The sequence below is a fragment of the Mya arenaria genome, chromosome 4 (genome assembly GCF_026914265.1).
Source record: "Mya arenaria isolate MELC-2E11 chromosome 4, ASM2691426v1".
In the NCBI taxonomy this organism is placed as follows: Eukaryota; Metazoa; Mollusca; class Bivalvia; order Myida; family Myidae; genus Mya; species Mya arenaria.
Genome location: NC_069125.1, coordinates 27,768,188 through 27,782,503, shown reverse-complemented (window position 1 = coordinate 27,782,503; position 14,316 = coordinate 27,768,188). Strand labels below are relative to the sequence as shown.

The following is a 14,316-nucleotide window of genomic DNA, read 5'->3' as shown; positions in this document are numbered from 1 at the left end:
ATTTTCTATGGTAAATAAAATGGGGTATTTCCCTCATCAGTCAATAACTGTATAATATTCATGACAAATGCAATAATTCTATAGTAAAATTTATTTCATATTGGTCAAAATGCACAAAACAAGATAAATGACATGATTGTGTAAAGTGCTTAAATGTACAACAGTAATGTAACATTATGAACTATCGACTTCTCCCCATGATTTCTGCTACATTTTGCATTTGTAGCCTTTGTGTATTTTGCACCTATGAATTATACATAGCTGTTTTAATGAGTGGTAACCTATATAACATGCACTAATATTTTCAATAAGTCTATAAAGTGACCATTTCAAAGTACAGCTGCCATTTGATGACTAACAGAGTTTCAAAAGTAGGTTACTCATAAAACAAGTAAGTTTTGCTTTGATAAAATTATCACTCTTTAAACAATTCAGATTATAAAGACTAACAAAATTACAAAGTAAGTTACTAAAACTTTTCTTTATTAAAATAATCAGAATCACTCACAGTTTCCTTAAAAGAAAAACCAAGTCCATCAATTTTCAACCCTGAATTGTCTCCCTTACTTTCTGAATTCCTTCCCAAAGTTTACCTTCAAAATAAAGAGCTCCCTGTTAAAATCTTCTGCCACGCCCTCCCCCTCTAAAACCCCTCCCTCGACCCCGCCACCTGCCTCCTCTTGACCCACCCCCTCTTGCACCATCCCCTCCCTCAACAGGACCGCTGTAAGTTCCCGCCTTTTCGCTGAATTTCCCGCTTGGTGGAGAATAAAGCTGTCGAGATTCCCGGTTCATCTTTTTCGCGTGTGACGAGCCATTTTCTGAACCCTCATAGGTGATTGGTGTGTATCTCTTTTGCCTGCAAAGCATGGAAGAATTAAAAATGTTGAAATAAAAATTTCTGAAATGATAAGTCATCTTACAACTTCAGTGGTCTAAATCAGCACTAGCCTGCAGATGACCATGTTCATAATTCAAATGTTACCAATATGTAAAAAGCCTGTACTGTTGCTACCAGTATTTCAGAACGTTAATTTCCAAAGGTTTATGAAAGTCTTCATTGGGCCTTCATTATTCAACAAATTCAAACTGTAATGACTGCAAAAAATGGAAATCAACCAGCAACAAGTTTAATATTGTGACAGGAACACACTTTCAAGGAGCAAATTTTCAATGACTCAAGTTTAACAGGCATCATTCAAAAGGTAGTTAAAATACTTCTATTAAATTGTCTTTAACGAAACCACTCAAATTATCAGTCATTGAAATGAAACTAACAACTTTGTTGAAGAAATTGCAACAAGTCTTATTATATAAAATTCAACCTTTTTGAGCAAGCCCAGCACACATTTTTCCAGTGCAGGGTGTGCGCTAATTTCAACCAATGCTTTAAAATAATATATAATATATTTTTTAATCATTGAGGGACTCATGTCCAACACAGTGTAAAGCGGCTTCAATCCCTTTTGATTTTTAAAAATATATATATATATTCATTTCAACGTACTTCCTACTGATTTTGATGCAAATGTCTGAGCAAAAAGACCCAGTCTTTACAGCTTTACAATAATCTGAAGGTAAAGCTCTCAATTAATTCTGAAATATAATACCCCTATAATATTTAATGGGTCTAGCTCATTCAAACTGGTTAAACATCAGGTGGACTTGGACAACAGGCAACACTCACCCTGGTTGATTGGTATTTGTGGCGCCAGATGAATGTTGGGTTTTTACCTGAAACAAAAATATGGGCTATTGATTTACATAGAATGAACATATACTAGGAATACTACATTATTATACAGGGATGCCAACCCAAATTTGTAAGAAAACAGGAAACCAGTATGAAATAGGAGTATCCCTTTCACACTTAATACAAAAAAATATTTTTGTACAGATCAGATGAAAGGCAACAATTTTAATTTCAAAATTTGGTGACTAAAAAAGACTTTTAGAACTGAAAAATTAAAATCATTCCTGGTCACCAACAAACTACAAGGCCTTAAACACAATTGGCTTCAAAAGAACCACAGCTCTAAGTTATTTTAATGCATAGCATTAACATTTACTAAGACTGCCCACTAATCATACAAAGTGAAAGTAACTGCACCTAACAACCATTATTAATAAAACTAGAAATGTGTCCATAGGACACGGATGCCCCCACTTCGATTTTTTGTCACAGAAAATAAGCCATAATGATTATTCAGGATAATCTCAAGTCTTTTTTTTGCAAATAAAGGGCCGTAACTCCTAAATGACACAAGCGATTTCCATGGCTATCGAACTTGATCAAGATATTATGGTCACAATCATGTATGTAAAGTTTGGTGAGGATTGGACACATACTTTTCAAGAATTAGATTGGAAACATATATTTTTGAAGTATTTTTGGCAAAAAAGGGCCGTAACTCCTAAATGACTAAAGCGATTTCCATGACTATCGAACTTGATCAAGATATTATGGTCACAAACATGTGTTTAAAGTTTGGTGAGGATTGGACAAACAGTTTTCAAGAATTAGATCGGAAACAATCTTCGGGACGTACGTACGTACAGACGTACGTACGGACAAGGGCAACCCTATATGCCGCCACTTTGTGGGGGCATAATTATAGACCTGAATTATGACTGTTTTTGATCATGTGGGTAGTGCACTCTCAACTGCACACTACTTCTGAGAGAAAACACACCAATAACATCAGTGCTCCAGCTAGACCTGAAAGATGGGGCATCACACAAAGTTCCTTTGATTTTTACAGGTCTCTTTCAAATGCATAAATTTAAGCTTAAAAATTTCTTGATGGTGATCCCCCCAAAAAACCTTGCGGGACAGGTTAGCCTCTACCCCCTCTCCCCTCACAGATGCAAACATCAGTGTGCCAGTAATCAGATTTAACAAACCCTGCCCTTTTCAGATCCTGGCTGAAACACTGATTATATGGTAGAACTATCTCTGTACAACTTACAGGTGGTTTCCATGAGAGTGTGACAATACACTTGTATGCTGGTGGATTGTGAAAGAGGTCCTTTATAAGGCTGTTGATATTGGATGTGACCTTCAACGCACATACTTTAAGCTTGCTCTGCAAAAGAGAACGAAAAACTTTATGTAAGTTCAATATTTATGTTTCCAGAGGCAAGTTCATTAACGTTCAGAGTCTGAGAGACTAGCTAGCATTAAATAATTATGCATATTCAAGTATTGGCATATTCATGAACGTTTTGAGTCTGCAATTCCGGCCCTGATTTCTGGAAACTTCTTTAGCCTAATTGACTTAAGAAGCTTATTTTGTTTAGCAAAATCTCTTTACTTTAACCTGATTTTGATATAATTAAAACTGAGTTGTTTTTTTTAAATTTACAGCCAGATAACTTCAATTAACAATACTAAAAAATGTCCAAAATTATTAATATTTTACAAATTATTAAAGAACAAAAATAGTGAACTTAGTTTAATCACGTTACATGTATTCCAAAATTAGTAGTTTTGAGAAATTGACCCCAGACCTAAGACTCATAAGTGCAAATCTTATTTTTAATGTTTAATTGCATTTTATTCTACTCCAGCATCGTAATTTACACTTATTGAACATTTAAAAAACAACAACTGATTTTATAAAACAACAATCTAATAAAAATTCTTTTTTCTTAGTTTAAGACTCGAGCCAAAAGTTTTTATGGTCCTCGATTATTAAGCAACTCGCTGTGTTATATAAAGCTTTCACCTTAAGCAAAATTCATTTTCTGATGTATTTTTTACTTTTTGACCCAAACAAAAATGTTTAAAAAATAATAAATTTTATTCGTGTTGTTTTTTTTATTTTATTTGTGTTGTTTTTTTATCAACATATATATATATATATATATAACCTTTTAGGAGCTGAATGGTAAAACAATATCTATTTTAATGTTTATTTAACTAGTTGATAAAAAAACATTTTTTTTAAAACTTGTTAAATATTAATTTTGGAGCAATTTTGACAGTGAATCATTAGTGACCACAATCCCATACCTCTTCTGTTTTAAGGGCATCCCCTGTTTTGCCCTGCAAATCCTGCCGCAGCTGTTTGATGTAGATCTGTACGCCTCTGGCAAAATACTGTAGTCTGAAATAGAACAGTTTTATTAAATTTGGAAGTTGAAGAACTGTTTTTACAAATCTAACAGTAGCTTATTAAAGTAGACATGTGGGACCCATATTCACAAATGTCTTGTGTCTGTGTTTGAGACTTGAAAAAGCATATCTTTGACTTTTTGACAAAACACTACTAAAGGAGTAAAGATTGCAAAGAACTTTTTCTGCAATCAGGTGCACATCTTTTGTCAAAATTAAATTACATTATAGACATACTTAAAAATTTAAGCACAGTTTTCTGAGCCTAAGGCTCCTTTCTAGTTGTGATTTTAAAAATGTGTTTATATGTCCTACAAAGGCTCTAGTACATCCACTATTTCTGCTACAGTGGCTTCACTAAACCCATACAAAGGATCATATGTCCTAAGAAGGCTCAAGAAGTTAGTGAATATGGATCCAGGGACAAAGCATAATCTCCAAGTATTTTTTTCCAACATTAACCAAAGGCATATGTTATACCAATCAATAGTTTATAGGCTTTATATCAATTTGTTCTCTATTTAGTAATTTGTTTATACAATGAGCTGGATTAAGATGGTTTCACAAGTATCAAAGTTGGTGTATTCTAAGTGTTCACTAGGCATCACTTTTCATTTGATAACATTATTGTATAGTTCAGATAATTGTACGCTTACGCCAAGTTGCATGTGAATATCTCAGGGTTCATCTTGGCGATAACCATTTGCGCCAAATGTGACTAAGTCTCTTAAGTGACTTAAGTGGCCCTATAGCAAATTTAATAAACATTGGCATGGCGATAATTCGAGCCTGTTGTCTATTTTTTTAGCTATGGCCAGTGTTTATGTTTTTGCATGCCAATAGCAAGGCTATTACAATACCTCAAACTTTTTGCCTCATGTCTCCATGAGCTGTTTTGCTTGAACATGGTTCAACAACTTTCTAATAGCCATTTATATGGACTACAAAATATATCAATCCTACCACCAAGCCTCACCTGATTCTGAAGTCTTTTAATCTGTCTGCAGCCTCGTCTTGAGTGAGAAACTCTGGGTATTTCCTACCGAGCTGGTGAAAAATGTACATGAGACATTCAACGTACGAGAACTGCAGTTTGGGCTCCTCGTTGGGGCTTGTGGTTGTTTCAAGGTCTGCTGGGGGCTCAGGCATGTACTCCTGAGTGACAAAGAGTACTGGATTTAGAAAATTCACTAAAGCTATACCAGGAGTTAAAACTATCCTCAGGAATTATGTGTATCAGGCATATACATGTAAATAATACTGTAGTAGCGAGTCTACAGTTGTGTCAAGGTATGTTGAGGGCTTGGGCATGTTGTCCTTGGCAACAACGATTAATGGATTAAGGATATTAACGAAAGAGTATATAAACCTGGGTGGGAGAAATTCAATGTAATCAACTTATTTTAGGTGCTATGCATAGTGTGCAACTAGGAGATTGTTGTATTAGGCATAAGCACCAGTAATTGGTGCTTTCCTCAGATGGCCATCACTCAGCATTTCTGCCTGCAGTGGTTCTTCCGTTATTTGCCACATATGTGTACAAAAAGTATCAACATGAAAACATTTTTTCAGCACCAAAACAACTACGATTTCGGATTACAACAAGAACATTTTCTTTCATAAAAGACAGGCTTAATTAATCTCAACATCAAGTTTGTTTAAACTGCATGATATCGTTGCATCTCGTACCAGAGTCATTAAGCTATTCAACATCTGCATGTGCGTAAATGCACTAAGCTTAAGCTACTCATTCATCAGTGGTCAAAATTAGCACAAGCCCTGCACTGGTAAAATGCTTTCAGGGCTTGCTCAAATGCTGGGTTTTATACAGAAGGGCTTGTTCAAAATAGTAATGCCAAGCAGAAGTGTATAAATTCGGGCCCGCTCATCCAAGAGACTTATTTCGATGACTGATTCAACCAACAATTAGTGGAGACACTTACTATCAAACTGTTGAACACATTCTCAATGGGTGTTTTACACTCTTCTGGGGTAAGTCCGTTATAGTCTGAGATCTCAGCAAGCAATTTTAACATGTCCAATTTCACGTCACTGCCCTCCTCGCTTGAGGACAATTTCTGTAGTCCAGGTAACACTTTATTGCAAATGTACAACACAAAACCTTTTGAATGCACGTTTTTCTGAAAAAGAGGGAGGACCATAAATATATTTCCATTTCGTAATTTCAACTTGGAGAATTATAACTGATCTTCAAACACTATTTTACCATCACCTTAAGTTTTTAAACATGAAGACTTGATTAAGTAAATAACAGTGAAAGAGGGTGCGTCGAAATTGTTGCCATATTCATAATTTATCAAATACATTTTGCAACATGACGGGTCTAACATGAAAGTTATATAGAAATGGCACTCAGTAACACCTTTCAGCAAAGCCTCATGAATTATTATCCATTCTTGTTGTATTCTTTAACTGTTTAACTGCACTCCATCAATGCCTAAGTCACAAATATGCGGCAGCTCGGGCCACCCCTGAACCCCTATGGAATAAAACGAGCTGTCACAGAGACAGCGCGCTCGACTATTCCGCCGCTTTTCATGATTGTATTTTCACCTGGTTTACTACCATTGTATCAAGTATCAATGCAATACCTCAAGTAGTTGCTGAGATATTAACCTATGTGTGCTTACACGCAAAACCTTAACCAGAATTTCTAAGTCGAATAAAAAAAGGCCTATTATTTGCATTATATTCAAATAATTGTTATCTAACTTCATTTATTTAGTATCTTAGATAATAGGGAATACATATCCAAAGTTTCAATGCAATAACTGATGTATTTACTGAGATAATGACTTAAAGGTGCTTACATGCAAAACCTTTACCAAGGTGTGCCGGCGCCAGGGTGAGTAGTAAAGCTCTCCTTATTCTTCGAATAGTCGAGCTAAAAACCAAGTCATACTTTTATAATAATATATTTGTACCTGAAGTGGCCAAACAGACATTAACAAGTAAGTATAAAACTTACAGACAGAATCAAAGTCTGACAAGTGCAAATCTATGTATGTCCCCCCCCCATTATTGTAGGAGCATAAAAAACACATTAGCACTACTTACAGAAAACAGAGGAGCTGCCTGCTTTGCACACGACATCAATCTGTCTACAACATCTGAATCTGTTGGCTGAAAAACACACACAATTATAAGAAATTAAGCAACTGGGTTATATTTCAGAATTATATCTGCATTGTGCCACACATGCATGTTCAACGACACCTGTGTGCTTGAAGTATTACCACATTATGATTCATTTACAAATAAGATAAACATCAACTTTGTCAAGCAAATGGCAATAGTTAATTTACCATGATCAACTAACGAGAGAAGCCAACATGGTATTGCAGGGGAGTGAACACCAATGCTCTTCTGTTTTTCTCTTCAGCTTAACAAGCTGCATAACAGGACAACAAGTAAAGCCAGAGTTATTGGTCTTTAGCAGCTGTATATATGCACCCATTGTATCTAAAAACCTCTGTACCAAGTTCATATAAAAACCTTGCACTGGTTTCAAAGTCTGGCAAAAGGTTCAAATTTTCGCATAAAATGAAAACAATGACACTAAGGCTTTTACATTGTAATAAATTCTACCTGAAAATCTTGGTCTAGTTCAGCCTGTTCTGTGACGATTTGCAGCAGCTGTGATCTGCCTATCACTGTGTTCATACTGGGAACTGACTTCAGTATCTCCATGATGAATATGAACTCTTCCTTTGTAACATCTTGAAGAACCTGGAAATACATTCAATTGATGAATCCTATTTATGGTTCATACATATATTGGCTTTACATCTCTTAATTATTGATGAAGAGTGGGCAGCTATTTCATCATAAATCCTAGAGGGATTTCTTTCCTACTAATGCTTTTTAACAGTTTGGGGAAGACACCTTATCCATTATTGTGGGGGAAAAATGTGTTCTTTTTTATCTTTAAGAAAAAAATCTCAAAGTATATTTATTTCAAACATTTTGAAAACAAATGGGACTATAATAACAATGAAGCAGAAAATATATCACTCAGAAGAATCATTTACTGATTTGTTAGATTCTCATTACATAAATGGAAAAAACAGGGTCTGGCTCTTCGGGAAGTAGCCAGGTACAATGTATCACATAGGAATAACTACTAAATTTCTTGATGAAACAGCACCCAGAAACCTATGCTAAATAGTACTTCTTGACCTTACAAACCAAGATTTCCAAATGGTAAACAAGATCAAGGGACATTATTAAAAAATAACATTTATTCAAAGTCATCAGATATGATACCAGCACCTTGTCATTAAAAACAAGTGCTACTAGTTCCATGAGAAAACTTGTTTGAGTTATAAGTGCCACGTTAACACCTACTTTCTTTGAAAATACATAATAACAGTCTCTTCACCTTTCCCCACAGAGTCAAACATGATTAAATCTAACAAGTGTATTAACAAACTTCCCCCTATACCTTTAAGTCAATTTAAACATATTCCATTCATCAGCGTATACAAACATAACATTTATATAAGGACAAACAGAAACACATGTACAATACAGAGAAAAGGATCAGAGCGAAAGATAAATACAGTGAAACCCCGTTGGCTTGAACTGGCTTGGCTGAATTTCCTCGTTGGCTAAAACTGTATGTAACAGACCGATTTCTTTTGACTGAGGGAATCATTCCTGCTCGGCTCAAATTACCTGAGGCTCGAGGTATTTTAGCCGGTCCATGGGAGTTCTAGCCAACGGGTTTGACTGTATATCTTAAAAAAGTCTTCCCCCAGTACCTTTTTACACTCCTCCACCAGATAATCCTGGGCATCTTTGTTCATTGTGTCCTCCGGCAGCTTTCGGAGATTTACAAACAGGAACTTGATGGCTTTCTCTCTCACCCCATCATCTTCCCCGTGAACTTGTGTAAACACACCATGTAATGTTCCTTAAAATATAAGTATGCATACAACGTTATGTTCCACTGAAACTCCCCATAAGTATTCTTTTTTCACTAAACTAAACAATACAAAAATTGTTCAGGTCAACAATAATAAAACCTCCATGTACTAGGAATCTTGGAAATGCATGATGATTTTTTGTTATGGTTATAAGCTTTAACAGCAGTTTAACAGCAGTTGTGAATTTTACAGGATTACAAACCAGACACATTGTTCCCAGTCGCATCAAGACAAAAAAATCCAATTTTGCCCCCAAATCATCATTGAAATAACAAAACTAAACACCACACAAACAGCCAATTAATAATATTTACCTTTAGCGTTCATAGTGAATAGGGAATTAATCGATGAGTGAATGAGACTGAGCTCTGTCTGGTCATCACACTGTAGGAGCTGCGTCAGGGCTTCCGCTATCTTCGGAACGTGATCGGCATTCACTTTACACAGACTTGGCAGATCCTTGATAGCTTGCTTTCTTATCTGAAATATTTATGTGGTTTATGGCAAAGTATATATTTAATGGGCCGATAGTCCAGAACTCTGTTAAAGTTAACAACGTGAAAAATGTCATTGTTGTTAACTTTCAAATCTTAACTGTTCAGGAAGCTTAATAGATAATAATGTTTTAAAAATCAGTAATGTATGTGACAACAAATCATTTACCATTTTTGATAACTGGTGTAATAAACAAGAGCCGTCTGAGACAGCGGGCTCAACTACGCCGCTTTGACTTAGAATACAATAACAATGTAATAATACCAAGTTTGGTCTCTTTATGTCAAACCTAACTAAAATTATTCGATACATAAGGTGACTTTGATGCTGCCCTCCCATCAGCCCGCCCAAACAATGACGCAAGTTATTCAAATAACTTGATTTCCCATAATGAAAATGTGGTTAAGAATATACAAATATGCCTTTCAAAGGAAATAAAAAAAAAAAACAAAAAAAAAACAAGGGCCATAATTTGTATTTAGGCTTAAAACGGAGTTTTGTTCTTGTTGTAAGATGGTCGTAAATAATTTTGAATTTTATTAAGTGCATTAAATGAACGGTATAGAAGTTTTTTTATTAAAATCCCAACTTGCTCTAACTTTTACTTGCCTTAATCTTTAACCTAAGTCAATCAGGGGCCATAACTTGTATTAAGGATATGGAGTTATGTAACCTCATTGGGTGATGGTCCTGAACAATTGTGTGAGGTATTAAGTCAATTGAATGAAGGGTATAGAAGTTATTAAACAATATCCCAACCTGACATAAAACTTTAACCTAAGTTCCATAGTCAATCAGGGGCCATAATTTGTATAAAAGATAATATGGAGTTATCTTACCTCATTATGTGATGGCTTTGAACATCTGTGTGAAGTATTAAGTCAATTGAATGAATGGCATTGGAGTTTTAAGTGAAAATCCCAACTTGCCCTAAAACTTTAACCTAAGTCAATCAGGGACCATAACTTGTATTTAGGATAATATGGAGTTATGTAACCTCATTGGGTGATGGCCATGAACAACTGTGTGAAGTATTAAGTCAATTGAACAAAGGATATAGAAGTTATTAATAAATATTCCAACTTGCCCTAAAACTTTAACCTAAGTTCCATAGTCAATCAGGGGCCATAATCTGTGTAAAGAATAATATGGAGTTATCTAACCTCATCATGTGATGGCCCTGAACAACTGCGTGAAGTATTAAGTCAATTGAATGTAGGGTATTGGACTTATAAGTGAAAATCCCAACTTGCCCTAAAACTTTAACCGGACGCCGACGCCGGGGCGAGTAGTATAGCCCACCTATTCTTCGAATAGTCGAGCTAAAAATGATGATTAAGAGGGTTTCGTTTATTCACCATTCCACACAAGATGCCTGTTCTAACCACCTGAGTATTTCCAAATATCTCTAAAAACAGACATCAAAATATCTTACTTCTATTCAGGTTAAGAAGTTAATTACCATAATATCATCATCTTCACATAGGTCAAACAAAGCATTTATAGCCTGGTATGCCAGGGTTGGGAAGAACTTGAAGAATCGTGTCACAAACTGTGAAGCCAGCCTTTTTTCTCCTGGGCCTCCCTTAACGGCACTGATGATGTACAGAAATTCTGCTTCATGCTGCAAACAAAATAGCACATTGTGCATTATTAGGGTACTTCAACATGCAATACATGTTTAATCACAGTCATCGAAATTAGACTTGGATGAACAAGCCCGAATGCTTATACTAATGCTTGGCATCAAATTTTGTAACAAGCCCTGCTATATAAAATTCAGAATTTGAGCAAGCCCGAAAGACATTTTACCAGTGCAGGGCTTGCGGTCTTGTGCTAATTTCGACCACTGTAATCATTGAATATATTTCATTTCATGGAGACAATGACTCATATTATCAAATTCAACAGCCCTTATCATCTGTAACAGTTTTCAATTTTCATTTTCAATCTGTCTTCAAATTCATTTTCATCACCCAATAACCATCATTTAATTTGGTCTTTCCAATCTTACTGCTGCACTAAACAAGAGCCGTCGTAAGACAGCGCGCTCGACTACGCCGCTTTGACTTAGAATACAATAACGATGTAACCTAACTAAAATTATTTGATACATAAGGTGACTTTGATGCTGCCCTCCCACCAGCCCGCCCAAACAATGACGCAAGTCATTCAAATAACTTGATTTCCCGTTATGAAAATGTGGTTGAGAATATACAAATATGCCTTTCAAAGGAAATTAAAAACAAGAGGCCCAAAAGGGCCTATGCTCTACTGGCATGGCTTTTGTGGTCATATCAATCCAGAGCATGTATGTATGGGTAAAAGGCAACAGACATATACTTTATGTTTTGTGTTTGGGTTACCTGAAAACGTAGCACGTTCAACATCTGAGCCCAGAAAGTATTGTAAGCAGATTAGTTGCATGAACTATTTTAATATGTGCCAAGTAAAAGTCATCTGACAAAAAAAAATTCTTTCAAAACTGTACTCATAGTAAAAATTTCTGTAGTTTTAAAAGTTAAAAAAAGTTGGTCAAAAGGTCAAAGTCAAGGGCATCCTAGGACAACATTGATCAATTTGAACAAACATTCACAATCAATTGTGCTGAGATGAATGCACGAACACACAAAGATTTTCAAACCTTTCCAGATTTATGTTTAACAAACCTGTGAACCCTGGGTGTGGCCAGTAATGACACCAGGTGCATAACTTAAACATTCACAACCAATTTTGTTAAGATGAATGCGCAAACTACAGAACTTAAAGCTAAAAAATGGCCTTTGGGCTTTCAACAAGAACAAGGCAGAGTAATTCACAAAATCAACTGCAGAAGCAAAAAGCGAATTGTCTCTCAAAATCCTAGACTTGCAAATTGTCTCCCTTAACTCTAGACTTGAATTTACAAGTACATGTAAACTTGGCTAAAATAGAATTCGCTCATGCAGACCTGGCTAAAAATAGAAAGCATTTCTTTAAAACTTTCATGGCCCATAATCTAGGCATTTATGGGCGGATCTGGCTGGTTTTCGAAAGGAACCGAGCTCTAATGGATATCTAGATACTGTACAAGTTTCATCGAGATACAATCAAAACTGAAGACTGTATCGTGTTCACAAGCAATTGTTTACAGACGCACGAATGCACGGATGCACATACTACGTACACATTACCATCGCATAAGCTCTTCTGGCCTTTGGCCAGTAGAGCTAAAAATAAAATTAAAAAAATAAAAAAATTCAAGGGCCATAATTTGTACTTAGGCTTAAAACGGAGTTATGTTTCTTGTTGTAAGATGGTCATAAATAATATTGAATTTTATTAAGTGATCAAACAAAAAGTCAGTCTCAAACCCTCTGTATGATCCCTGAACACTTCTGATTTGACACATAATTATACACATGATATCTTCTTCCAAAGCGAAATCACCCCCCAACCACTACATCCACTCACACACTTAAAAATTATTAGATTTGTATAAATCAAATTACACGATCTGGATATTTAAAACACCTTCAACAACGAATCACCTCTCCAACACTTCCTTTGCAAGCCCTCTAAACACCAGTTCCAACAGGGCAATCTTCTCTAGTCATTGGGCTTTGGTAAGTTTCTTAAAGTCTTTATAAATGATTCACCAGTGTTTGAACATTTCTAAAATCATAGATTAAATTAAATCATTCTGTAATGGTAACATTTCAGTCTTTTGAAAGAATACGTCTGAAAGTGTTTTTGTATACAAATAGTGCTCATGTATACGCCTACAAAACGGCATCTCCACCACTATCAGTGGTGCAAAGAAAATGAGCTGTCCCTTCTGAGGTGCAGCTCTGCAGTTAGTTCATTAGAATATCCGTTACTATGATTTATATTTTACCGGATATTTTTTATTACATGGACATATTTTCTCATGTGAAAAACTAATAAAAACATAAACAAAGCACACAACTGCACCTAGGAAGTCTTGTTTTCTTTGCCCCACCAATAATAGCCACAATAATGCGTGTATAGGGAACTTTTTTTAACATTTGGATATTCATTTTGTTCTCTAAACGCCACAAGTCGACTGATTCATAGCAATTTAAAATATACTCTTCAATTGTTTCAACACAATATTTAACACTGCATTATTAAATAAAAATACAAAAGTTAAACATAAATTATTTTTAGCCGATACCTTTTTCTAATTACACTTTAAACACAAATTCAGATCGATCTGTCAATAAAACAGCCATTTTTAACAGGTGTCCGTTTTCTTTCCGCTCAATATTCTTAGCGCTGGAATCTGTCATTATTGGCTAAGAAATAACAAGTGGGATATGGACGTGTAGCGTCACCAAAACAAAAATCGTCGGCTGTTCATATGGACTACACCAATAAGTGATTGAGCTGGAGTTTAGAAGGCGAGGTTTGGTCACTTCAATATTGTACCAATGATTCTTTCAAGAGCATTTATTCAAAACGTGTAAAACCCAAACCGAACAATCGTGAACCTTGAATGGAATGCTTTATCAGAAGACAAATCGATAATGCAACATGTTTACATCCCCCACCCATTAATTTTTCGCCGGTTGTGAAACAGAACAATGTAACAATTTAGAATATACCTCTCCAGCTTTGTCTTTAGCATCAGCTAACACACCAAACTTTTGATACAACTCCTCAACTGTCACCATGGTTGTTGCCTTTGTTAATTATGGCAAGATTTTTGATAAAAATTGTGCATTTGGTTGCTCTTTCGGCAAGCTGCGCAGA

The 14,316-nt window shown here is 35.5% G+C and overlaps 1 protein-coding gene across 1 annotated transcript; it reads right to left on the bottom strand.

Moving 5' to 3' along the window:
• Positions 1-76: 76 nt before the first annotated feature.
• On the bottom strand, positions 77-14,316 carry LOC128229730 (apoptosis inhibitor 5-like). Its single transcript, XM_052941540.1, has 12 exons — positions 14,169-14,316; positions 11,024-11,185; positions 9,381-9,546; positions 8,902-9,053; positions 7,727-7,867; positions 7,196-7,261; positions 6,061-6,258; positions 5,094-5,272; positions 4,016-4,109; positions 2,970-3,086; positions 1,688-1,734; positions 77-859 (listed from the first exon to the last, which is right to left on the bottom strand). The coding sequence occupies exons 1-12, from the start codon at positions 14,235-14,237 to the stop codon at positions 616-618; spliced, it is 1,635 nt and encodes a 544-aa protein (XP_052797500.1). The 5' UTR covers positions 14,238-14,316; the 3' UTR covers positions 77-615.